The following is a 26,916-nucleotide window of genomic DNA, read 5'->3' on the forward strand; positions in this document are numbered from 1 at the left end:
TGCTGTATCTCTGTCACCCAGTTTACCTGCTGCGGGGGACCTGCAGCCGGAACCGAAGAATGTACAGAGTTCACTAATCTATTCGCATCCAAATCAGTGTCTAAAGCTGTTACATCCTCACTACTCTCAGATAAAGTATGGATGCGTGTTTCTAATTCTGAAATCTTCTCCGTCAGCCTAACTATCTCCTTACATTTATCACATGTGAAGCCCTGTTCGCCAGCGGAGAAGCCTACACTAAACATGCAGCAAGCAGTGCAAGTGACAATGACAGGAGATGACATGACTTACCGTGTTTGTTGATTAATCCAACTTACCACATATGTTTGCTGGACACTATTTACTAATCCAACTAATGAACTCAGGGAACAGGAGACCCAGGTGCAGAGATGACAAGCTAACAGGCTAGCGAAATGCTAACGTGTGATGGTGATTTATATTAAAAGCTAGCAATGTCAAATTTAACGTGATAGTCAATATTTAAACAATGTATGGTGATGAGTACGTTATATTTAGCAGTAGAACAAAGAAAATATATCAAAATAGAGATTCAAACGCAAGCAAGGCTGTACAGAGCTACAAACAGGCATCAAGAAAGCCCTAATTGATACTGGGAGTAACCAGACCTTGGTGAACAGGAAGTTTGTGGCTCCATCTCTAGTCAGGCTCTTTAATAAATTACCCATCTGCTGCATTCATGGGGAGGAACGGATGGTGCCCACTGCAGACCTATACATTGGGGTAGAAGGTCAAACCTACCTGTTAGAGGTCGGGGTAGCAGATAATCTTCCTTATCCCGTAGTTCTGGGTCGTGACTTATCAGGACTCCTCGATCTAGTCCGGCCTTTGCAGCAGTGCAATGTGGTGCTTACCAGAGCCATGGCAAAGCAGCCAGAGGAACCCATGCAGACTCTTTCGACACTGCCCTTTTATGATACCGACTTGGAGATGGGTGCCCCAAAGTTTAAAAAAATCCAGATGCCAAAGGAAACAAGCAAAGTTTGAATATAATGCCTCTTGATTGCCTGTAGAGGGCATATGTGATCTAACTCCACAGGTCCAGCTGCCTACCAACATAATTCAACTACAACAAGAAGATGCTAGTCTGGCTGTTTGCTTGGAGAAAGCGAGTCGAGAAAATGAAGGAGAGGGACTCCCTAATGACAAGGGTGAGCATTATGTATTTGAACAGGGCATACTTTACCACCAGGTTGGATCTGTGAAGCAGCTGATGGTCCCGCAGGATGCGCGGGAGGTTGTTCTTCACTTGAGTCATTCAATTCCCTGGGCTGGCCACCTGGGGAGGAAGAAAACCACAGCGCAAATTAAAATACACTTTTACTGGCCTGGCTTGGAAGCGGATGTTGCCCAGTACTGTAAAAGCTGCCCTGAGTGCCAAAAAGTATCCATCAAGCGTCCATCAAGAGCGCCCCTCCAGTCCCTTCCCATAATCAGTACACCATTTGAAAGGCTAGGCATGGATGTCATTGGCCCGGTGGAAAAGAGCCGTGCAGGTAACTGATTTCTAGTGGTCATCACCGATAACGCTACGAGCAGTGTTGCCACAGTTACTTTGAAAAAGCAACTTAGTTACTTTACAGATTACTTGATTTTAAAAGTAACTAAGTTACTTTACAGATTACTTGATTTTAAAAGTAACTAAGTTAGATTACAAGTTACTTTATTAGTTACATTCATCAGTTGCCGACAACACCTCTGCAGCCTCAACATAAAAATGACAACCGTTTTTGCCAACACTTTATTGGAAGTGCATTTTTAACAGTAACGTCAACAATGTATCTCCTGAAATTGTATCTCCAAAAAAAATATTTTGACTAATTTTTTGTTTTGACAAATTTGGCTCAAATTTGTTCATATTTTTTTCTAAGGAAAGACAAACAAATAGTGATGAAAGCCAAAGTATTAAATGTCACAGATGTGTATTGACTGAGTGATCACTGTTTTGTAGAGGAGGGTCAAAATTAGGGGTGGGCGATATCTCGATATTTAAAATATATCAAGATATTTTTTAAACACGATATGGATTTTGACATATCGTATATATCGATATATTGTTTATATTTAATTCTGATTCCGCCACTTTGCTTGTTTGCCTTCTCTGTGCTTTCCTCGCCCCCCGCCTCCTTGCTTTTGTTCCCCCTCCCCTCGCGTGTTGTCATGGCGGCGTCCGCAACCAGCTCGGAGGCTACGGAACTCGTCTCATTATATGGAGATACTTCGGTTTTAAGGCGTCGGACGAACTGCAGACAGATGTCTACTGCCATGAATGCCGACAGTTGGTTCTCAAACACTTGATACAGTTTACCTAGGCAGCATTACTTTGCGAGACAAGAACTCCCGTACACTACGGAGAGAGAACGGTTTGCTTGCTGGAGAAGGTTACTTACTATGCCCTTGATTTGAGTTGTTTTATTTTTGAATGAAAATTCATTCATTCATCCTTGCGCGTAGGGCACCATGCGCTTTCCCGAGCGCGCGCACTAAAAGCCTGTCAAACAAGTGATTACTGGACTAAATCTTACTGCGCTAATACTGTCAAATACACACAAGGTTAACATAAACACAGTCGGTTATGTCTAAAGTGAAAGTAAAATATTTTGACTAATTTTATAAAATCTAAACATGTTAATGAAAAGGTACAAATTACTTTGTGTTCTTATTAAATACATTTATGAAAAACAATTTATATTTAATTTTTTAATATATATTTATATATGAATGTAAATAATATATGGGCCTACACAAATAATATAAAATTACAAGATTTATAGTTTATTGTAAACCTAATGTGCTGCTCTGTAAAGGGACAACAATTATATGATCGATACGTGAGAACAATATATTTTTTAATAATCTTTAAGTGCACAAGACAATGAAAATATATGAAACGCTTCAAAACAGAGCGGCAACAAAGCGCTTATGCGCATCCCGGGTGCAGAATGATGTGCTTAAAGCAACGTGGAATCACAGCGCAGTGCAGCGCGAGTGCACATTGAAAAGTTCACGGCATAAAGAGAAGATGAGTGTTGAGCCCACAAATCCTAGTCTACTATGTAGCCTATATTGGTACAAACATTCACTGATTATTTGTTTCTTCACAGTTTTAAATTCCGGTTATTGTGCGTGTGATGCCTTGTGTTGTCACCTGGGTAACGAGCACAACATCTTTCAGAAACCGCTAGATAAACTCCAGTATAAAGTATAGCCCTCCCTGTACGTAACCTAGCAGCAGCAGCGCCGCGTCAGACATGCTTCTGGTGTGTAAAGACAGAGAAAACGCCACGCTCACGTCATGTAGCCAGTGTGTAGCCAGCTTTACATGTGTATAACAATGTTTGACTCCAACATATCGCCGGGATGATAATCCTCCGGTCTAAAGCACTACACACCACCGCGTGTTTCGAAGCAGATGCGCGAAGGGAAATCCTGTTTCTTCACCTGCACAAAGCCACCATGCTGAATTCCTAACTTTTTTTTTTTAGGAAACCTGTAGACTCGATGTCCAGACAGGCTGGACACAATAATTTAAAATGACAATGATAAATTGGAATAGAAAAACTACTGAAAATACACAGAATCGTACTGAATACCAACCTATTCTGCACTGAGCCAACGCAGAGCTGGGCGAACGACTCCCTCTCGTGACGTAATATGACGCGATGTTGAAAAAAAGCACTTTTTCCAAGCGGCCAATGAAACGGCCACTTTATCTACTAAATTTGTGCTCTTATGTCTTTTTAAAACATTTTAAATCTTGCATTACCGTTTCATATGGTATTTTCATACAAGGTTATATATTAATCTAAAAAAAAATTTAACCTGCAATATGCCCTTTAAGGATGTTATGATAATTCTGAAAGAAACTCAGCTTGCAAATAGGATTTAGAATACAATTTTTTTTTTTTTGCCGTACAATTTATAAAATGACATCCCAATGAATTTACGCCTCAGTCCAGAAGATATGGTAATGCAACTCTTTTGCGAACTGCCAATAAAACCACCGAAGAAGAATAAGAAGTGACGTCTTTGTCATGGACGGGCGCGCGCATGCTCAGTCAGAAAAACCCGGGAGAGTCAGTCAGGTAAGTCTCTGCATTAAAGAGTGAAAATATGCTGTATTAAGTGGCGTTTCGGCCTGATATTAACTATAGAAGTGTCATATAATCGGACGTTTATTTATGTGTCTTTCTGCCAACATTTCAATGTATGTGTGTAGTTTTATTCCCGCTTTTGTCTGTTTTACGTTGCCGCCCGCGCGCCCAATAACTGCGTTCATAATAGTTGCCGTACTTGACAAAAGCGAAACGAGAGAGACCGAGGCCGTTTCTCAATACCAAGCACGCGAACTTCTGACTTGTGTCCTTGGTAGTTCAGACTTGCCAAATTCGACTCAGGAGTCACTCAGCTCGCTTTACTAAAAACCTTTCTATTTAGGCTACAATAAAACTAAATGTATGTCATAAAACACTACCTCTTTTCATTTTTATTAAAATGTATAGATATTAAAACTATTATAGCCGCACAAATGTGGTTCAGGCAATGCTTACTGATATTTATAACAAAACAAAATATAAAACACAACCCTGCCTCTTTTCGACCCAAAACTGGGTGTTGGTTAATAGTCAATTTTCATTTCAGTTCTAATATGCAATGGATTATCAAAATTAAAAGTTTTTTTAAGGAAAATTATGTAGCCTAAAGAATTTATATATTTTGCCTATCTATCTGTTTTGTAGACAAGAGTGTAACAATTTAGTTTGTGTAAAAATAACAATACTCAAACTTTTTGAATACTAATAAACTGTCAGAAGATATGATATTGTTTGTCAGATTACAAAACTACCACAGGTTGGCATAGTTCATGTGTCTTTTAGACAGTTTACACATCTGTTCCAAAAATAATAATTAATGTAAATTAATTAATTTACTCACAGTATTCCAAATGAGTAAAACAAAAAAAAGTATTACTACTCACATCATCACTAATGAAAATAAAAGACTTTAGCATGAAAAGGCAGCTATATATATATATATATATCTCAAGTAGCCTACTATTTTAAACACTTTATTATAATTTTTTAACTATATAGTTGTGCAGAAAAATTCACTTTAAAGAAGATAATTTGCCATTTCCACTCCCTAATATAGTTCTTTTCACATTTTGCTTTTGGGTCATTCCGAAAGTAAACTTTCCCGGCTCAAATTTGTTCATATTTTTTTCTAAGGAAAGACAAACAAATAGTGATGAAAGCCAAAGTATTAAATGTCACAGATGTGTATTGACTGAGTGATCACTGTTTTGTAGAGGAGGGTCAAAATTAGGGGTGGGCGATATCTCGATATTTAAAATATATCGAGATATTTTTTAAACACGATATGGATTTTGACATATCGTATATATCGATATATTGTTTATATTTAATTCTGATTCCGCCACTTTGCTTGTTTGCCTTCTCTGTGCTTTCCTCGCCCCCCCCCCCCCCCTTGCTTTTGTTCCCCCTCCCCTCGCGTGTTGTCATGGCGGCGTCCGCAACTAGCTCGGAGGCTACGGAACTCGTCTTAAAAACAACTGGCTCCATTATATGGAGATACTTCGGTTTTAAGGCGTCGGACGAATTGCAGACAGATGTCTACTGCCATGAATGCCGACAGTTGGTTCTCAAACACTTGATACAGTTTACCTAGGCAGCATTACTTTGCGAGACAAGAACTCCCGCGACTGTACACTACGGAGAGAGAACGGTTTGCTTGCTGGAGAAGGTTACTTACTATGCCCTTGATTTGAGTTGTTTTATTTTTGAATGAAAATTCATTCATTCATCCTTGCGCGTAGGGCACCATGCGCTTTCCCGAGCGTGCGCACTAAAAGCCTGTCAAACAAGTGATTACTGGACTAAATCTTACTGCGCTAATACTGTCAAATACACACAAGGTTAACATAAACACAGTCGGTTATGTCTAAAGTGAAAGTAAAATCAGCGTGTGTCTGTATAATGCTGCCTTCACGTGCTATCGGAAATTTGGTCATTCCGACTTCTGACGTCGTGATTACGAGCTCATTGCATTCAAGTTTCAAAATGTGAGGGCGTTCATGTGTAATTTTTACCTAGGAAACTCGTATTTACGATAATTCCGAGAGCACGTGAAGGCAGCATTAGATGCGTGAAAGTCTTAAATTGACAGCAGGTTAGCCTAGTGAACACGCTGCCGCTTGTCCTTAAAGGGACAGTTCACTCTAAAATGATGTCATTATTAACTCACTCTAATGTTGTTCCAAACCTTTATTAATTTATTCTGTTGAACACAGACAGCTGATGGTAGCGATTGACATTCATATTATTTCCTACAATGGGGACCAGCAACTGCTTGGTTTCCAATATTCTTCAAAATATATTGTAGTAAACGTTGTTTGTACGGGAAGGAGGAGGCGGGAACCGGCGAACAATCAAAGTATTTAATCAAAAATAAAGACAAAATAAATATGGCGGCGGCAGCCCCTCACGGCCGACTGCCACCTACACACAAACACAAATAAACACAAAGTGAAAATAAAGGCTGCAGCCCCTCACGGACGACTGCAGCAGATAACACAACTAAAATAAAACATAACACAAACTCCAGGCCTGGTCCTCTCTCGTCCCTCACTGTCGTCGCTCCTCCTTTATACTCCCTCACTCCTCCGCAAGGGCAGAGATCGCTGCGGCTCGCAGCTGGCGCTCATCCTCTCTGATGAGCGCCGCCTCGTCCCGCCCTCACGGTCCCTCTGCCTCGCTGCTCGCCACATATATGTTATGTCCAACAGAAGAAAGAACTTTATTCAGGTTTAAAACAACTTGAGCGCGAGTAATCAATGACAGATTTTTCATTTTTGAGTGAACTATTCCTTTAGTGGTTAATAAAATAACAAAAGACAAAGACAAAATCACTCACGGCTCTTGACTGAAAAACTAATACAGTAGCTTAAATAAGAATCAATGTATATTTTATAGGGAAGTCTATGTAGTGTTTTATTTTTACATTTATTAATTCAATTTCATACTTAAATGCTGCTGTACAGCTCTGAGCTGCCAGTGTAAATCTTTATACATATATATTTATTTTATATTATACAGTACACTAGGAATGTGTACAAGGTTTTTTAAAAGTAAAGTTTTAAGTTTAAGTAAGGTTTTTCAAGTCTTTTAAGTAAAATAAAGAAAGAGTATTGTAATAAAAAAAATCGTATTTTTTCCTCCTTAAGCTCTTTCTGTTCGGCTAAGAATAGAATAGAAAAAAATCTGATGCGACTAGCCATCAGAACCGAACCGAACCAAAAACCGTGGTAAAAAAAAAAACGAGATATGTATTGAACTGTGGACTTACTGTATTGTTGCATCCCTACTTTGTTCCTACATGAACTGCCTACCTCTTTGCACTTCAAAAAAAAAAACACTTTGTGGTATTTGGCATATTTGTTTTTGCAGTAGTTTTTGGGGGGTTATTTTTCCTGTAAAGATATCGAGATATATATCGTATATCGAGATATAGCAAAATATATAGAGATATATTTTTTGCTCCATATCGCCCAGCCCTAGTCAAAATTACCATTTTCACATGAGATCTGGAGTCAAATTACAGGGGTGCATCATTATTTTATTTTCACACAGAGATTGGTAGCTCTATTAGTGAAATCTGTTGACTTTATTAATCTTTGTGTCATTATATAATAATAATACATTTTATTTATAATGCGCCTTTCTGAGGCTCAAAGCGCTACAGCATACAGACAGTAATCAAACAATCAAACCTTGCAACAATTAGCACAATTTATACATTATACATTAAAAGCTTGACTAAAAAGATGTTTCTTAAAACAATCCACAGAAGCAGCATCCCTAATAAAAGCGGGTAATGTATTTCATGGCTTCGGCTCCTTATAGGAAAAGGCCCTTCCCCCCCATAGTTTTTAATTTACAACGAGGCTGCAACAGAGCGAGAGAGCCAACAGAGCGGAGAGAGCGAGCAGGAATGGAAGGAGTAACCAAATCACAAATGTAATCTGGAGCCAGCCCATGTACTGCTTTATAAGTTAAAATCAGAATTTTAAAATCAATACGCGACTGAACTGGAAGCCAATGAAGTTGCTGGAGCACAGGTGTAATGTGATGGCGTGAGGATGTATGAGTCAAAACACGTGCGGCAGAATTCTGTATATATTGCAACCTCTTAATAGAGTTTGTTGGTAGACCAGCAAACAGAGCGTTACAATAATCAAGCCTTGACCTAATAAAGGCATGGATAAGCCTCTGCATCAGGCCTAAAGAGAAATGGTCTAATACGCGCAATGTTCCTCAGATGGAAAAAAGCAACCTTCGTTATATTTTTAAAATGTGAATTAAAAGTTAGCTGGGCATGAAAAATCACGCCCAAATTTCGAACCTGACCAGAAGAGGACAATTGAGCATTGTCTACTGAGATTTTAAAATCATTACATTTACTGACATTCAAAGGAGTGCCAATTAATAAGACTTCAGTTTTGGAGCAATTTAGTTTTAGAAAGTTGAGTTTCATCCACCCTTTATTTTCCAGCAAACAGTCAGAAACTTTTGAGGAGGAAGAATTAAGATCAGGCTGAGAGCTGATATAAATCTGGGTGTTGCTGCGTAGCAGTGAAAGCTCAGGCCATACTTCCGAATGATCTGCCCGAGAGGCAACATATAAACACTAAATAAAACAGGACCCAACACTGACCCCTGAGGGACACCCTGACAGAGGAACAGTCTGAGATCTGTTCGAACCTAGGTAGACAAATTGGGAACGATCTGAAAGGTAAGATTTAAACCAATTTAACACAGTTCCAGACAGACCGGTCCACTAATGTAATCTGTCCAATAAAATACTATAACAAATTGTATCGAATGCAGCAGTAAGGTCTAACATGACCAGAATGCCACAAGCCCCAGAGTCAGCTATAACAAGGAGATCATTGAGAACCCTGACAAGAGCAGTCTCTGTACTGTGTCCAGATCTAAACCCAGATTGAAATCGTTCTAATAGGATATTCGAACAGAGATGAGTATGGAGTTGGCCAACAACCACACGCTCAAGCACTTTCGCCAGGAAAGGTAGATTATAAATGAGTCGATAGTTTAACAGATCGGCGATGTCGCTCCCAGCTTTTTTGAGAACAGGCGTAACTGCGGCTATTTTAAAGCAGAAGAGACATTTCCTGAATTTAGTGAAACATTTACAATAGAAATGATGTGGGGTAAAATGGCAGGCAGACAATTTTTTAAAACAGTCGTAGGGAATGGATCAAGTATGCAAGTAGTAGAATTCATTGACATCCATTCATTAAAATTGATTAAATTCGTAATTATTTAATGATTGATGCACACAAAAAATGTATGGCAGCCCTAAAACTGACAATTAATTGGCAAAATCGCGAGCCGCGGGGCCAAGCAGGATTTTACCACCTCGCGCAACAAGCAAATGCAAACCAAATCAATCATTGCGTCTTTTATTGAAATAAAATGACATTCACTTTTTAAAGTCCATTAACTTTTCAAACAATTGTTATTAAATGAAATATAATTTCATTAATAAGCGTAAGGAAAATTAGGTAACAAAAGTGCATAAAACTGCAAGTGCATCAGTGACCTGAGAAAACACGCTTCAACAGACAACGTAATGTGAATGCAAAATAGCAAACGGACATTCAGAAACAATCCATTTTTACTCACTAAACATCTACATATTGTTCGTCAAAAACACCAAACAGTCAACTTGACCTGCAGCGAGTGCTGAGCGTTTTTTGCTGAGGTATGATCAAGTATTCTTTGCCAGCTACGCATTATGTGGATACATAACGTTATACCGCATGATTTTGCCACCAACTGAGAGGATTTTCGTAAGCAGGTAGCGTATCTTCTTTCATTTAGATCCATTTCATGCTCCAAAGCCCTGATTACCTTGTTTTGCACTGCTCTGTGTCTGACTGAATACGCCGTAGCCCATTTTCTCTTTGACTCCCGAGTCCTCACTGTTTTTTCCGCCTTTTTCAAATGAACAACACAGCCGCACCGCTGTACTGGATAAACTACCCGCGTCCGTTCCGTCACTGTCATGTCTCGCGCACGCCTCTACCAAAAATTCGAATGCACAGTTTTTGCATTCGGATGTGCATGTTTTTTTTTGTTGTTTTTTTTGTAAATTCGACAAATATTCAAATTTTTATTTGACAGCCCTAGCGACAACGCACGTATGTGACAAATGATGTCAGAAAATAATCTGTACATTTATAATCGGTTATGGTCTATTACTGAATACCGATACCGAATCGCCCTCGTCTGCATCGTGATGCATCGAAGAAACGATTCATTTCGACACCCCTAAGATTTGTGCCTCCGCGTCATCAGTCGGTTTCAAAACAAACAGCTGATAAAACGGCAAATAAAATGTTCAAATAGGCGACCACTTTATAAATAAACCACAGATTTAAGCTTTAAACAAACAACATTCTCGCCTGAAAAAGTCTTAACTACATTTTGTGACACAATAACAGGAGTATTTTTAAATTACACAGGGTTTCTCGTCCGCTATTGATACTTGCTAGTTGGTGCGAGATGCATTCTGGGATACCGGTCTGTTTGAAGTCCACACAAGTCTCCTCTCGATGCATCCTCGATAAAAGGGGCGGATCAAGGACACATCCAGGGACTTGAACTGTACTTGGCTAGATGTAAATTTTAAAATGGAACCGGACTTGGGCAGCAACTGACGTTTCACAAGAACAGACAAGAATGCATATTCACATTTTACATTTATGCATTTGGCAGATGCTTTTATCCAAAGCGACTTGCATTGCATTCAAGGTACACATTTTACATTTGGTCAGTTCTTGCTTTCCCTGGGAATCGAACCTATGACCTTGGCGCTGCTAGAGATCTAGTGGAAGCGTTTGGTGCAGAATTCTGTTATAAACCACAGATATCAGATCAAAAAGAGCTGATGTGGAAACCTGGAGAAACATCATGTTGAACATGAGCAAAGATCAGAGGTTTCAGCCACAAATCACCAACATTCACCATGATTTACTGTAGTAAGTAACCACATGGATTTAATGTTTGTCATCATTCATCTCAGGGTTCGTACAACATTTTGAGATTGAAATTCAAGCACTTAAAGGTTTTCAAGAGCTTCACATTTTTTCCAGCACTTCAAAGCTCTAAATGTTACCCAATTTTAATTTTTTTTTTTTTATGTGATTTGTAAAACTAAAAGTTTAAATGGGTATTGTGGAAGAAACAGTCAAATGTTTTTTTTTGTTTTTGTTACTGTGTAGACCACGTGGCAAACAAGCACTTTTATTTTTAAAAAAGACATGAAATTACCACTATAACCAGTAGATGGCGGCATAGGAGCACTTATTGATTTATTAGCCATTTACAATACTATTCTAGTTTATGGACAAAAGTAGGAAGTCACAACGTCTCATGAAAAACAAAACTTTTCTTCAAATTGTGACTAAATTACCCAGAAACCAAGTAAAGTGCTCCTTTAAAGTCCCTGTAAAGTCAAAACTAAACATGTGTTCTGAGTTTCTCACACCAAAGATAAATGTGTTATTAACCACCCAGCCAAATTTGAATCATTAAAAAATCCGCCAAGTTCATAAAATAGCTTATCAAAAACTTGAAAAAATGCTGCTCTCAAACGCTGGGGGTGTGTCCGCTGTCGGCGCCGAAACCACGCCCACTCACGGGAAAGCTGCCGTGGCACACAAGACAACACTCACTGATCACGAGCGTCTATGATCACGACGCACCAGATGTCGGCGGGACGGGAGGACCAAGGCTGGGGCGGGGGATAGTCGGTTCTGCAGCGGATTATCAGTGAATCCTAGTTGTCTCCGGTGAAAGTTTGTAAAACGATCCGGTGTATTGTCACTGCAGACTCGAGGCAGGCGTCGGTGGTGACCCTCAGCTCTCCATAAAGATGGCTGTTCTCAAAATTAATCCACCTCTTCTTGATCATCGTGTTTGTTTTGTAAGCTGTTTTGTAAGTTGTAGACTATAGTAACTAACAGTACTGACAGTAACTCGCGATCGAGCGGGCAAACTGATGCGAATGTGCTCTAGTTATGATCGTGTTAGGGGAGGAGCCAGGCTCGGTGGCTCCAGTGCGTCATCGAGACACCGTTTTAGCCCCGCCCAGAAAATCCTGAATACAGCAACGGTGAAAAACTGTTTAACGGTCTAACTTCTGAATTCAGGACTACATAGTTCACAGTCTTTGTAATTTGTTTCAGCAATACATTTCTAACATTTATAATGTGTTTAGAAAAAAATCTCAGAATTGCCTTTACAGGGACTTTAATAATCACGGAAGCTGTTGGTCAGTTCAGTGTGATACTATAAACAGGGTTCCCGCGGGGTCTTAAAAAGTCTTAAAATGTCTAAAATAAAAAAAATTAAATTTAAGGCCTTAAAACGTCTTAAAAACGGCCAGATTTTCACCTGAGGTCTTAAATTTAATTTAGTTAGGTCTTAAAAAAAGTGTTATCCTCATTCATTTCCAAAAATGCTGGCTGCAGAAAGTTATTAACGTTACACTGTAGCAAAAAGGTATCGAATGGCGAAAGCGGAGCTCAAAGCGGAGCTCTAGAGTCTTTGCTGCGCCGCCCTCAGAGCATTCGTTCGGTGTGTTGTAGTTCTTTCTGGGGGTGTTGGTACACGTACTCGGTGATAAAACTACAAATCCCGTGATAAATGCAATTACCTGCCCGCAAAATACGTCTTGTATTTACATTGTAAATACGTTGTATTTTTCTGGACAGAATGAGGAAGACATGCATTGCTTTATATTATTCTAAACAGTGATAAAGTCTGCACTCAATCAGCACTGATACCTTATTATTCTGACAATAGTAAAGGCTTGAAGAACTCAAATACACCATATCTTGATGCAGTCGTGTTTATTGTCTTCGTTTCATCAGTCAAAGCGTTTCTATCTTCAGTTTATCCTACATCGCTAGCTTCACATTAGGGCTAAGGATTACTTCTCTGAGGCAAATGTGGAGTTTCTGCTCGAGGGCGCCCTCTGGCTTCCAGTATGAATGAAAGTTTGGGTAACAAATATGAAAAATAATACTTCTCTCTAAATAAATTTATTTGACAACCCATATGTTTTTCTCCAATGTACAGTTTTTCCCCCACAGTGGATGCATAAGAGGCTCATATTTCATATTAAATACATAGACTTTAAGAAATTTATATCACAGATAAAAAGCACAGAATTTCTTTATTTTTTTTATTTTATTTTTTACAATAAATCTTTAGACCTTTCTAATGATTTTTAGTCATAGGCTGTCTGCATATTAACAGGTAACCCAGCAGGTATTTATTTTGTAAAATAAGTTTTCTTTAAAATATTAATGTTATTTTATTAGTATTATTATTATATTGTTATATGTACCGGTATTCTTAAATACTCTATTTTGAATTTTTTAATAATTAAAATGTTATTGTAATGGTAATATTTCTAATTTTTGTTAAATATTTGTATTTATTGAATATAATCATTATTATTAGTCTCGTTAATATATAAACATTAATATATAAAATGTTATATGCATACACTTTTCATTTGTAAAAAAACAAAATTGCATTTTAACCAGAATAATCGCAATTCGATATCTTCCCCAAATCGTGCATCCCTAGTTTATCCTATCTCCCTAGTGCATCCCCTGTTCAATCTCTATTAGGCTATTAATATGCAGTTTTGTAATCTATTCTATTTGAGGGCAAGTTTGTTTTAGCCTATTTTAATTTTGGGCCTAAGGTTTTGGGCATTTTGCACGTTGTTGGCTGTGGAGGGTTACTAATGTCATTGCTTTTTTTATTATTTCTTTGATTTAAATAATTTTGGTAATGCGTCGTATAGGTCTTAAATTTCAATCTTTATGGTCTTAAAATGTCTTAAAAAGGTCTTAAATTTGACTTTCTGAAACCTGCAAGAACCTTGTATAAAAGAACAATGGTAACCTATATTTAATAAGAGCAGAACATTTAAATTTTCCCTATATTTTTTTAACACATTACTGTTGTTAATAAAAGTACATTTTATCTGCATATCAATTCATAAACCTTTGACATACATATTGTAAATTGCAAAAGATATGGTGCCCATTTATACCATGGAATAGCCGGGGTTTATTCACATGCTGACATTTTTGGACCCCTGGTAGGTGCTACCAAGCCGCAAATAAAAAGTTAAAACTTGTTTTGAACAATTTCTTTGTCATCTGCAAATTGATTTTAAGTAGGAGGGGGAAAAAAAATCTATTTAAATCATAAATCGGATTTTTTTGTTTTGATTTTTTTTTTGAGCCATATCGCCCAGCCCTACCTTCAACCAATCAGACCACAAGAGGCGTGATCAACTGGCATAGTTCAAATGACTCTGTACGCAATTGGATAGGCCTTCAACCAATTAGATCCATTGCTTCTCTATCCGTCATTGTGTTAAACCCGCCAATAGCATGCCAGGTGGATAAGCCGGTTTGAGATTGGTCTCAGCAGATTTGTAACCGAAGTTAACATTTTTACATTTTCCACTATGCTAAGTCCCATTGTACACATGTGGACATCAAGTTTAGCGGGATGGTAAATCTCTACTGTTACAAAAATGTGTTCAATTTGCATGCCATATTATTCATACAACTCTCCTATGCATAACTTAACAAGAATCAACAATGAATTTTTACCTTGTGGATGTTTTGGTCTGGTGTGGCAGCCTGATGGTGCGTTCACACCGGACGCGATTCGCGCGAGTGATTTACATGTTAAGTCAATGCAGAGACGCGAAATGGCATTCTGCGGCGCGATTCGCGCGAATGAGGCGGCGCGAAGGACGCGAATTGAGAGTTTTGAATGCGCGAATCGCGCGAAACGCTCAAGTTGAAAAATCTGAACTTTGGCGGATATTTCGCGCCGCGTTAACCAATCAGGAGCTTGCTCTAGTAGTGACAACAATGAGGAGAAAATCTGTATATTAATATCTGGTTCAGACAATATGATTATCACTGTGATAACATTAAATGACATGAAACACAACCCAGTCTCTTTTTGTTAAATGCAAGTTTATGTATGATCAATAATACAAAAGTATAAGTAATGTATAACAAGCTATACATGAAATAAAGCAAACAATGCAGTCAAACATTCAAAGTCAGTGCTAGTAGGCTAACGTTACAACTGCAACGTACAGTTATAGCCTAAAAATATAAGGTAATGAAACTTATCTTTGCCCTCAGCCTAAACGATTTGCCAGGGAACAAATTATAGATCCATGAGACCAAAGATCGGCCGTTACAAGACGAATTATAGCTCGAGACACACCACAGAGACATCAGAGCCAGCGGCAGACGGCAGAAGGACTGGCCGAGGAAAGGTTGCCCTTGCCGGCTTTCACGTGGAGCTCACAGCTCCGACAACGGCAGATAAAATGTTCAAATAGGCACTGTTTATGTAAATAAACCACAGATTTGAGCTTTAAACAACTACATTATCGACTGAAAAAGTCTTAAAACTACGTTTTGTCACACATTAACAGTAGATATGAACAAAAAAAAAAGACATGTAAACACAGCCCATGTCAGCCATTTCTCAACGAGACGAGCTGCTGGCGGAAGCCCCGCCCATGACGCGAATTCGCATCTGTTGTGCAGTGAATGTCACGCGCGATTCGCGCGAATTGAATCACGCGAGTAAACTCAAAATGTACACGCGTCCACCTTCGCGCGATTAGCGCGAATTATTCGCGTGAATTGCGTCCGGTGTGAACGCCACATGAGGTTTCAGATGTGTTCTCCGCCATCTTGACATTTCTATATAACGTGTTTGTCTCCTCTGAGTCTGAGTTGCATAGAATTAAGTAATATGGTTCACACAACCAAAACTGTGATGTCCACATACCTGGGCGCCAGGTCATAGGAGGTTAATTATATAACATGCATCTGAATAACTCTAAAGCAAACTAACCCTGGAACATGAGCCGCTCTGGAGCAGGTTATTTTCAGAGAGTGAGTTTCTATGGCTACTTACTTACCCTGAAAGTTATCTCTGTTTTTGGAACCAAAAGTTGAGGTTATCCGCTTACTTGCGCTTAAACATAGTTACTTAAACGTACATCTAAAATACCTTTTATCTCTTGTTTTCTGTTAATAAATCAGGGATATTAAATTTATCCTCAAACTGATTCTAACTACTTAATATGTTTAGTTCAGACTTGATGGAAGTGAAAGAGCAAAAACAAGAACTGGAGTAAAATTTCAAAGGTAATGATCATTTAGTTTGTTTCAGCCTGTCGACACCAATAAAATGTGCTTAATGTGCCAATTTACAGAAGATCTCAGACATCACCATAATGAATGAGGTGATTATTTAACATTATTGTCTGTATTTTTTTTAATGCAGATCGAATCAAGACAGTGATCACAGTTCACACCTGCAGTGAAGCTCCTCCCACAACAATTCACCAATAAATACTGGGAATATTCACATCATCCTACAAGAGAAGGACAAACTCCAGGTGTAGCAGCTGAAATCTGTGTGACTGTTAAAGATGGAGCTTATTAAAGAGGAGTTTATTAAAGAGGAGATTGAAGACATGAGTTATCCAGAACCATCCAGAATAAAACATGAAGAGACTGAGGAACAAACAGGTTGGTGTCCATTTTTGATTCTTCGTTCTCCGTTGAATCTACTGATTTGGTAGATGTGAATTAATATGCACTGTATGGATGACTATTGATGCTATTAGTATACTACTTTTAAACTAAAAATAAGAACATACATGTTATGCACTTCTTAGAATGATACTTAAAACTGCACTTAAGTAAGCTTCACTTATACTGTCAGAAAGGTCTAAGTATATTTGTCCTATTATTGCACTCAATCTTTTGATCAATATATACTTAAAATTACAATTAAGTATTCTAAATGTACTTGCTTTGAAGTTGTTTAATCTTTTTAGTAGCCTATTAAATACCTCTTTACCCTGTCTTATAAACTTATATCCGTTATCTTTAAAAATCAATATTTTCAAACAATGTTTATATGTTCCTACTTCTGAGTATCTGAATTTGTGAAGGATAGTTCACTGGTAGTTTACCTAGGGATTTACTTAAAATCTAGTTTACTCTTTCCCTGCCACAGACTAAAATTTTCCAGCTATCCATGTTTTCACTGTTGTACATATTACTTTTTTGCTGTAATGCAGTAAAGGCATTACTAATCCATTTTCAGTAATATTTTACTCGGTACATTTTCAGTAATGCTTGCATTACAACACACTTTTAGCCTGAAATTTAATTGTTCCAAAAAAAACTAAAAAACGCGAGACATTAACGAATGAAAAATGCTAGTAAGTTATTACCTGTTCATGGTCAGTCAATAGCGTGTGGTGTCCAAGTTTGTAAATAAAGACTACATGACAGTTTCTGATATATTTATATAGCGATTTATTTCATTAATCTCCCTCTTGCTGGTGTACTTTTGTATTGTGTGACATGGTCCAGTGAAGGCGTGATTAGGGCGGGTTTTACAGGAGTGCCGTGAGGCATGATTTTGGCCTCTGTGCTCGCGCTGGCCATTGGAAAAGTGGCTAAAGAAAGCTTAAAGGCTGTCGTTTCAAAGAAATTATGTTTTATAAACAAAGTTCGGGAGAAGCACGTTCAGATAATTGACACAGGTGGAGAGCACTCAGCTAATCAACAATAGAGGTATATATACACGCAGCAGTCCTACCTCCGTTTGTTGACAGTTCTCAGCAAGGACGGCATTTCCGGCAGCTGGTCCCGGTCGCCCACTCACGCTGTCTGCATGGCTGCACACGCCGCTCGAGGCAATTGTACAGTACAGAGTCTTTACTTACAAATGTATAAGCTACCTTAAAAAACCCTTTTGGCCGTTTCCATCAGCATTCACTGTAAAATAATTTTTGCTTTTCCCGAGATTTATTGTGTCTTTGCCACGATCCACAATCGATTATGTCTTCTAGCAATTCTAATCGATTCACAAACTTCAATAATCGATGTTCTAAAGGATATTAATAATGTGCGTTTCGAAACCATGACGACAGACTCAGTGGCGAGAGCAGTGCTCAGACAGTGTAAAGAGTGTACACTGCACAGACTTGCAAGTTGCAACAGGGAGAACTACAACAGTTCCTGTCTTAAGATAAAATATTGTTACCGGCAGACATCAAACTTTTCTTGCGATCGTGCTGTCTTTGTGTCTACGTAGTCTAATACTACAGACATGTGCACACACGAGAAGTGTTTCATTATGGACGCACGCGGTTGCCGTGATGATAAACGATAAATACACTTGCTGGTAAAGCGAGTGAACGCATTGTGAGAACAAATCACTAAAATGATGGCTGCAACAGCGCATATTACGCCAAACAATCAGCCATTAGTTGAAACCAGCTGATAATCATCTGCCTTTACTTGACGTTCACATAAGCTCGATCACATGGCTCGACACAGTGCAACCATACTCGCTTTTGCGACTATAAATAGATGTGCAAACCATACAACGTATTTTGGAACACCCGTTTTCTTGAATGTAACATCAATACCTTACAGTATATAAGGCTATATTGTATAACAAGTAGGCTATATCAATGATCATTGTAAGCAACCTTATATTTTGGGGATGGAAAAAACATATCATGAGTCTGCAAAACTTCAAAGGCTATGATTTCATTAAATAAATGTGAGCTCTAATGCGTCAAAATCTGAATGTGGTGCTGATGTGCATTCTATGGGCTTGCAAACAATGCTTCAAAATGCTTCAGTTCAGAGCAGATTCAAAGTCAATGAATAGTGCTCATTCATGCCAAGCAAATTCTTATGAACATGACAACGTTTTCTTTACGGCAGCAACAGCAGTGCTTTTCCTTCTGCTTCCACAGGAGCTCCGTTTCTCTGGCTAATTTTCTCCACTGCAACAGCAGTGCTTTTCCTTCTGCTCCCACCAGAGCTCAGTTTCTCTGGCTAATTTCTCCACTGCCACTGCAGTGCTGTTCCCTCTGCTCCCGCAGGAGCTCAGTTTCTCTGGCAACATTTATTCTACTGCCACAGCAGTGCTGTTCCCTCTGCTCCCGCAGGAGCTCAGTTTCTCTGGCTAATTTTCTCCACACAGCAGTGCTGTTCCCTCTGCTCCCGCAGGAGCTCAGTTTTCTCTGGCTAATTTTCTCCACCGCCAATGCAGTTATGTCCCCCCCCCAGACCTGCGGTCTGCAGGTCAGTGACTTACTCAACAACATCTTGCCCGCAGGTTAACCCCTCCTCCCTACCCTGCCTGGAAACAAACACCGCTAGATCCATCAATTACGTGCTAAGTGCAGCAACCGCCAGCGCAAATCAGGGATTCAAAAGGAGAGTCTCCTCCTTCGAAGAAAGCAGGCAGCCCTGCAAACATTTATAATTCTGGTAAATGTACCAAACAGCGATGCCAGTTTATGCACATTTGTATTTTCCGTGGCTGCGCCCATGCCCGCATTAATGTCCGGTGTATTTAAATATTTCACACATGGACTTTGAACAAGCTCATCACCCGGATGCCGAATTTACTAACTATCTGCTGTCAGGCCTCAATATATTTTAGAACGCATAGAACTTATTGTTCCATGGCGACGCGTTGTGCTTCTCACATGACACAAAGCAGCCACAATAGCACTGTATGACAGCTCCGCTGTATTGGGTTAATTTTGTTTTTTCTTTTTTATCCAAAATATTCACAAAATTGCTAACCACGTCATGAACTATCTGATTCTGATTTTCAAATATGTTTGAGTGAATGTGTTAATTGATCTATACTGCGCGATGGGCGGCACAATGTTAGTTTTCGCCTCAGAGAATCGGATCTGTCGGATTTACATCACGCAAATTCATTCATGTTTCGTGAAATACACAAAAAAAGTGTACAAGTGTAAAAGACTTCTCAAGCTACCCTTTCCACATCGGGGAGGCAACTTCAGCAGCTCAAAAAGGCCTCTCCCAACAGCAGATCCAAGATCTCGGGAGATGGTCCTCAGATGCTTCTCAAAGCTCAGGACCAACTGGAACCACATCATCAAGCCCTCCAAACCCTCTGATTACCCCCCCCCCCCCCCCCCCCAAATTACCGGGAGGTTTTGTCTCTGTCCAGCGAGCATTTATCTCCCATTGGACGCAGTAAGAAATCTAACGGTCAAGCACCGCTTTTCTTTTCTGTTTTCAGCCTTTCAACAAGAAGTGGAAAGTTTCCATGCAGTGCGTCAGCGGGAAGTTTCCACACAGTGAGTCAGCGGAAAGTTTCCACGCAGTGAGTCAGCGGGAAGTTTCCATGCAGCGAGAAAGTGGAAAGTTCCACACAGTGAGAAAGTGGATAGTTTTTCACGCAGTGAGAAGTGGATAGTTTTCCATGCAGTGATAAAGCGGATCGTTTTCCACGCAGTGAGAAGTGGATAGTTTTCCACGCAGTGAGAAGTGGATAGTTTTCCACGCAGTGAGAAGTGGATAGTTTTTCACACAGTGAGAAGTGGATAGTTTCCACGCAGCAAGAAAGTGGAAAGTTTCCACGCAGCGAGAAAGCAGTAAATTTCCACGCAACGAGAAAGCGGTAAGTTTCCACGCAGTGACGAAGTGTCAATGCAGTGGGAACGCAGTACATTTCCACACAAAGAGAAAGCGGCAAGTTTCCACGCAGCGAGGAAGAGGAAAGTTTCCACGCAGCGAGAAAGCGGAAAGTGTCCACGCAGCGAGGAAGCTGAAAGTGTCCACGCAGCGAGGAAGCGGAAAGTGTCCACGCAGTGATGAAGCCGAAAGTGTCCACGCAGCGAGGAAGCGGAAAGTGTCCACGCAGTGAGGAAGCGGAAAGTGTCCACGCAGTGAGGAAGCCGAAAGTGTCCACGCAGTGAGGAAGCCGAAAGTGTCTATGCAGTGGGAACGCGCCACATTTCCACACAGAGAAAGCGGTAAGTTTCCACGCAGTGAGGAAGCGGAATGTTCCGAGCAACAAGAAAAGCAGATAGTTCCAAGCAGTAAATAAATGGATAGTCGTCCACGCAGTAAGACAGCGGATAGTCGTCCACGCAGTAAGACAGCGGATAGTCGTCCACGCAGTAAGACAGCGGATAGTCGCCCACGCAGTAAGACAGCGGATAGTCGCCCACGCAGTAAGACAGCGGATAGTCGCCCACGCAGTAAGATACTGGATGGTCGTCCACGCAGTAAGATACTTGATAGTAGCGCACACACAGTAAAATGGTGGATAGTCTCCTCAAGCGAATAAGTTTCGACACAGCGAGAAAGTTGAAGATTCCAGCAAGGAAGTGGATCATTTTCACACAGCAAGAAATAAGTCGTTAAACACAGCAAGGAAACGGATAGTTTTTCCCACAGCAAGAAAGGGGATAAAAATAAAAAAAACGTACGCAGCGAGAAGTGGACAGTTTTCCACACAGTAAGGAAGCGGATAAAACCCTCTAGATTGATAGGTTCCACTAGTGGAAAGTTTCCACTTAGCAAGGAAGTGGACCGATTCATTGCAGCAAGGAAGGGGAAAGTTTCCATGCAGCAAGGAAGGGGTAAGTCCCACAAAATCTCTAAATCAAAATCTCATATTTCTTTTTCCCATTTTTTCTTCCAGGCGGTCTCCCACGTACAAGACCACACCCTGCTCCCATCAAGAACCGTGTGATTCGTGAACTAACAGGGGCCGCCCACTGGCGACACAAGCCACTCACGGGCCCTCCCGTTCAAACAACCAGGCCCCCTCTCTAATGCCAGCCGCCAAGCTCGGCACTTCTTGGGGGGTATTTAGCAGGCAGCTGTCCTATGTTCTTTAGCTTTTGGGGGGTACTCTGGGTTCGGGCCTAATTCCAAGTTCAAAGCCCTCCCCCCGGACACACACAGTCAGCACCAGCGGAGGCTTGCACTGCGGAGCCAAACAAAAATAAACAAGGCTTTATGGGGCAGAAGAAGACTGTACATTCGCGAGATGGACGCATGCGCATTACTTTGAGTTTGCCAGAGATAAGGACAAGAAGAACGTAATGGTCATATGCAAATGTGGTGAAATGCTACCTTTGTCTAAAAACGAAATAACTATCGACGTCGCGAAATGGCACTAGCAATAAAAAAAAAAACACCTCTTGCACTTTTTTTCAAATGTGCATCTTGTCATGGAATTAGGGTTTACATACAGTTCTGTTGTGTCTAATATGAATAGACCCAAGCTATTCCCAGATAATCACTTTACCTCTACTATACTTTTAACACACTTGGATCACTTGTGATTCAGTCTGTCATCCTTTCTTGCATTGTCTTGAGCCTTCATTTTGCCAATTATATGTTATATTGTTAGTATCCTGGATAGCCCACAGTCATTATACTACATCATATCGCCTTCTGCTGTGTAGTAACCTACATTTTTGTCATTTAAGAATGTTAAGTTCTACTTCTGTAGTTATATTGGTGAAAGTAACTCAAAAGTAATACAGGAGTAATGTAACGCATTACAATTCTGAGACCGTAATATTGTAACGTAAGTAATTACATTTCAATAACTAATAAGTAATCTATAATGTATTTCAGTTTGGAAGTTACTTGCAAAACACTGATATTAGAATACATACTACATAAAGTATACTTTAAAATATACTTGAACTTGACTTAAGTATACTTCCTAAAATGAACTTGGAGTATACTTTTTCGTAAGGGAAACACATTTTTCAGTGCATGAAAGATGATACCTAATCTCTGTTGCTTTCTGCTGTTAAATCAGGGTTCACTTGAACTGATTCTAACTTGATGTTTATTTTAGACCAGGTGGAAGTGAAACAAGAACTGAATGAAGAGGAGGAGGATCATCATAACTTTAAAACTCGAAGAACAAAAGCCAAAAAGGTGCACACCTGCACTCTGTGTGGAAAGAGTTTCACACATAAAGGAAGCTTTGATACACACATGAAAATTCACTCTGGAGAGAGACCGTTTACATGCACTCAGTGTGGAAAGAGTTTCATACAAAAAGGAAACCTTAGCAAACACATGAGAATTCACTCTGGAGAGAAACCGTATACATGCACTCAGTGTGGAAAGAGTTTCACACATAAAGGAAGCTTTGATACACACATGAAAATTCACTCTGGAGAGAGACCGTATACATGCACTCAGTGTGGAAAGAGTTTCATACATAAAGGAGACCTTAATAAACACATGAGAATTCACTCTGGAGAGAAACCGTATACATGCACTCAGTGTGGAAAGAGTTTCACACTTAACGGAGAACTTAACAAACACATGAAAATTCACTCTGGAGAGAGACCGTATACATGCACTCAGTGTGGAAAGAGTTTCATACATAAAGGAAACCTTAGCAAACACATGAGAATTCACTCTGGAGAGAAACCATATACATGCACTCAGTGTGGAAAGAGTTTCACACATAAAGGAAGCTTTGATGCACACATGAGAATTCACTCTGGAGAGAGACCGTATACATGCACTCAGTGTGGAAAGAGTTTCATACATAAAGGAGACCTTTGTAAACACATGAGATTTCACTCTGGAGAGAAACCGTATACATGCACTCAGTGTGGAAAGAGTTTCACACTTAACGGAGAACTTAACAAACACATGAGAATACATTCTGGAGTGAAACCATATGTATGCCCTCAGTGTGGAAAGAGTTGCTCACAAATAGGAGACCTTAACACCCACATGAGAATTCACACTGGAGAAAAACCGTATACATGCACTCAGTGTGGAAAGAGTTTCACACTAAAAGGAAACTTTAACAAACACTTGATAATTCACTCTGAAGAGAAACCATATATATGCACTCAGTGTGGAAGGAATTTCAGACATAAAGGAGATTTTAACAAACACATGAGAGTTCACACTGGAGAGAAACCATATTCATGCACTCAGTGTGGAAATAAATACATATGTTCAGGTGAACTGAAGAATCATCTGCTCTCTCACTCTGGAGGAAAAGCATTCAACTGTGATAAGTGTGGTAAAGCTTTTATTTCATCATTACATCTAAAATCACACCTGAAAGTTCATTCAGATGAGAAGCCTCATGTGTGTTATCTCTGTGGAAAGAGATTTTCTCGGCTGTACAGTCTTAAACTGCACCAGAAAACACACAATGAAGTGAGAGACCAAGAGTGTTGTGACTGTGGGAGGAGCTTTACTACAACTGGCAATCTGAAACCGCACCAAAGAATTCATACTGGAGAAAAACCTTACAAGTGCTCATATTGTGACAAGAGTTTCACTCAGTCTTCACAGAAGCGAGTTCATACTGGAGAGAAGCCGTACCACTGTACTCAGTGTGAGAAGAGTTTCTACCAAAAAAGAAGCCTTCTGATTCACATGAAGAAATGTAAGAAGTCGTCACAATGAGGAACATTTCATTTTCATGTCAAATACATTCAAATAAATGGTTTGAGATTAACTAAATATGGAGTTGCAATTGACCTATCGGTCAGTGTGTCTGGTAAAATTGTCTCATTCTCTCAGCCATAAGACAAACCCCCAAGAAGTTCTATAAGTTGAGAAAATATTGGATACCACTAAAAAGATGATCTCCCACAGATCCTTCACACGGGATGCCTCCTGTGCGTAAATAAGTGCCCTCCTTTACATATGTTTAGAACTTTATAATTTTATGTTTAGAATATAATTGTGACACTTTAATCACAAACACCACCGTTTGGTGGACCTATTGAATTTTGTGGATATTTAAGGAAAGGTGACGCACAACTTGGGGGATCTGTATACAGATCTCCTGCGCTATTTGCTGTGTGTATTTTTTCACAACCAGATAAACTGTTTTCAAATCCTTGATTTCTGAGTTATTGATTTTGTATGTAATTGATTGATATTTTTATTCCTCGAGTTAAATTTTGAATTATGACTTTGAGTACCTGGTTAATAAATTGTTACTTTTGAATTAATTCTGACTTTATTTTCTCTAGGGCTGTAATTAACCAAAGAAAATAGTGGTCGACTGAAGTCCTGAAATGTTCGACTAAAAATCGACTAAAAATGACATTAGGAAAAAAAACCGTTACATTAATTAGCTGCGCACTGTGCGCAGTAGGCCTACCTACTTGGTGGCCTTGTTGTCTGCCTAAATGAATTATAAATAAACATAAAAACTAGTAGGCTATTTGCAGTATATTAAATAGTTTTTTGACCTGATTATTTTGCACTGAAATGAGTCTGTCGGCTCTCACAGCGTTGCATCACGTGCACCTGCGCAATATCATAGCCTATGATTTCCGAAAATATAGTAGGCTACTATGTTGTCAACTAGTGCTATCATCACTATAACTTTTGAGGAATATGCAACATAATTTAGACAATTGTTTTTGTCATATGTAGGCTATTATAATAACTGACAGACACTATAATTTCAGCCGCTTTGTGCAGCTCGAACATAGGATCAGCCAGACTGATTTCATGAAATAGCGTATGTATGACACGCCAATTCGCTATGCCATTTTGGCGTGCTATCAAGACGCATAATCGCTTTTTAGCGTGTTTATCAACACCGTTTCATTCTATCCCCCTACACTGCTCCTACCCCTAAACCTACCCATCACACATACACATACACTGCCCCTGCCCCTAAACCTACCCATCACAAGAAACATTCTGCATTTTTACATTTTCAAAAAAGCATAATTTACTATGTTTATAAATCCATTTACATTCACGCGGAATCACACGGCGTACACATTCACGCGGAATCACACAACGTACACATACACGCGGATAACTCAAAATGCGTACAGATAACACGCTATTTGGCTTTAGAAAGTGGCGTGTATGTTTACGCAAAATCATGATGTCATGTTGGGATCAGCTCAGCGGCTGAGACACGAATAGACTATTAACTTAAAGCTTTTACTCTTAAACACAAAAGGCACGTCCACTTTAATAAAAAAGGAATATTTATTAAACAAGCCAGATCAAGAGCAGAAACGAAATAAAGTGCATAACTGAAAAATAAAGCATAGGCTTAAAACTAATACAAACAGTGGGCACAGTGCATCGCGCATTAGGCTCAAAATAAAAAATAAAATAATTAAGTGTCCAAATCCAATAAATAATACTAGAAATAAATTTGCAGTTTGCACAATAATAAAAGGGATGGGACAACTCAAAACAGACGGGGCAACCTAAAGCAGACAAGTTAGCTTACTGTTTTTAGGTGATATGACATGTTTGTTGTCGAGCTGTGATATGCAACCTGTTGCTTGCAAAATTTGCATTCGACTTTTTTCCCATTTTCTATTTTAAAAAAAATGCTGCCATACTGCCGATGTCTTTGTTGACATGGTAGAAGAGGACTGACTAGGAAAACGCTCTCACAATTAAATAAATAATAGACCTATACAGCAAAGTAGCGTACTTCAATCTGTCTCTCTTCTCCAGTGGGTTGGGCTAATCCAAAATAAGTAAAAACAAGGGGGGTGTTCTGAAGACAGACTGTTACCTGTGAAACAGGGGTGCTCTGAAAACACCCCCATTAGCAATTAGTGCTTTCCACCTGATGAAATGAACGTGGCCAAATGAACGTGGCCAAACTCGAGCCAGAACGTAGTCGAGCCAGAGCGTATCGACTAAAAATCGACTGGGAGATTACCGCCCTAATTTTCTCAAGTTGATTAAGTGAAGACTTTTGTTACCGCAAATCTGCATCAGGTTAAGTATCGGACCAAAATCCAGTTGAGGGAATGTTCACACTTGACCTCTTTTTTTGACAAGAAAAAGTTGACGAGTGATCTTATTTAAAAACAAATTAGATTAGATTATATTAGATTCAATTTTATTGTCATTACACA

At 39.4% G+C, this 26,916-nt stretch overlaps 1 protein-coding gene across 2 annotated transcripts; it reads left to right on the forward strand.

Annotated features, from left to right (window-relative positions):
- Positions 1 to 4,066: 4,066 nt before the first annotated feature.
- On the forward strand, positions 4,067 to 25,018 carry LOC307130130 (uncharacterized protein). Of its 2 annotated transcripts, XR_013817013.1 has the most exons (4): positions 4,067 to 4,103; positions 16,479 to 16,726; positions 20,292 to 21,027; positions 21,702 to 24,905. XR_013817013.1 is itself a non-coding variant. In XM_079823025.1 (3 exons), exons 2-3 carry the CDS (start codon positions 16,627 to 16,629, stop codon positions 24,464 to 24,466), a joined length of 1,689 nt encoding a protein of 562 aa, XP_079679151.1. In that variant the 5' UTR covers positions 4,067 to 4,103; positions 16,479 to 16,626; the 3' UTR covers positions 24,467 to 25,018. The 2 variants fall into 2 exon arrangements, 1 of the variants encoding a protein (XP_079679151.1); XM_079823025.1 differs by lacking the exon at positions 20,292 to 21,027 and having other exon boundaries at positions 22,878 to 25,018.
- Positions 25,019 to 26,916: the final 1,898 nt, after the last annotated feature.

The sequence above is a fragment of the Gobio gobio genome (assembly GCF_949357685.1).
Source record: "Gobio gobio genome assembly, chromosome: 8".
Taxonomy (NCBI): Eukaryota; Metazoa; Chordata; class Actinopteri; order Cypriniformes; family Gobionidae; genus Gobio; species Gobio gobio.

Bases quoted from the DNA above. Each gene is read 5' to 3' on its own strand.
- LOC307130130 (XM_079823025.1), top strand. From the start codon at position 16,627: ATGGAGCTTATTAAAGAGGAGTTTATTAAAGAGGAGATTGAAGACATG. The intron at 16,727-22,877 runs GTTGGTGTCCAT...TGTTTATTTTAG, and splicing joins AGAGACTGAGGAACAAACAG to ACCAGGTGGAAGTGAAACAA.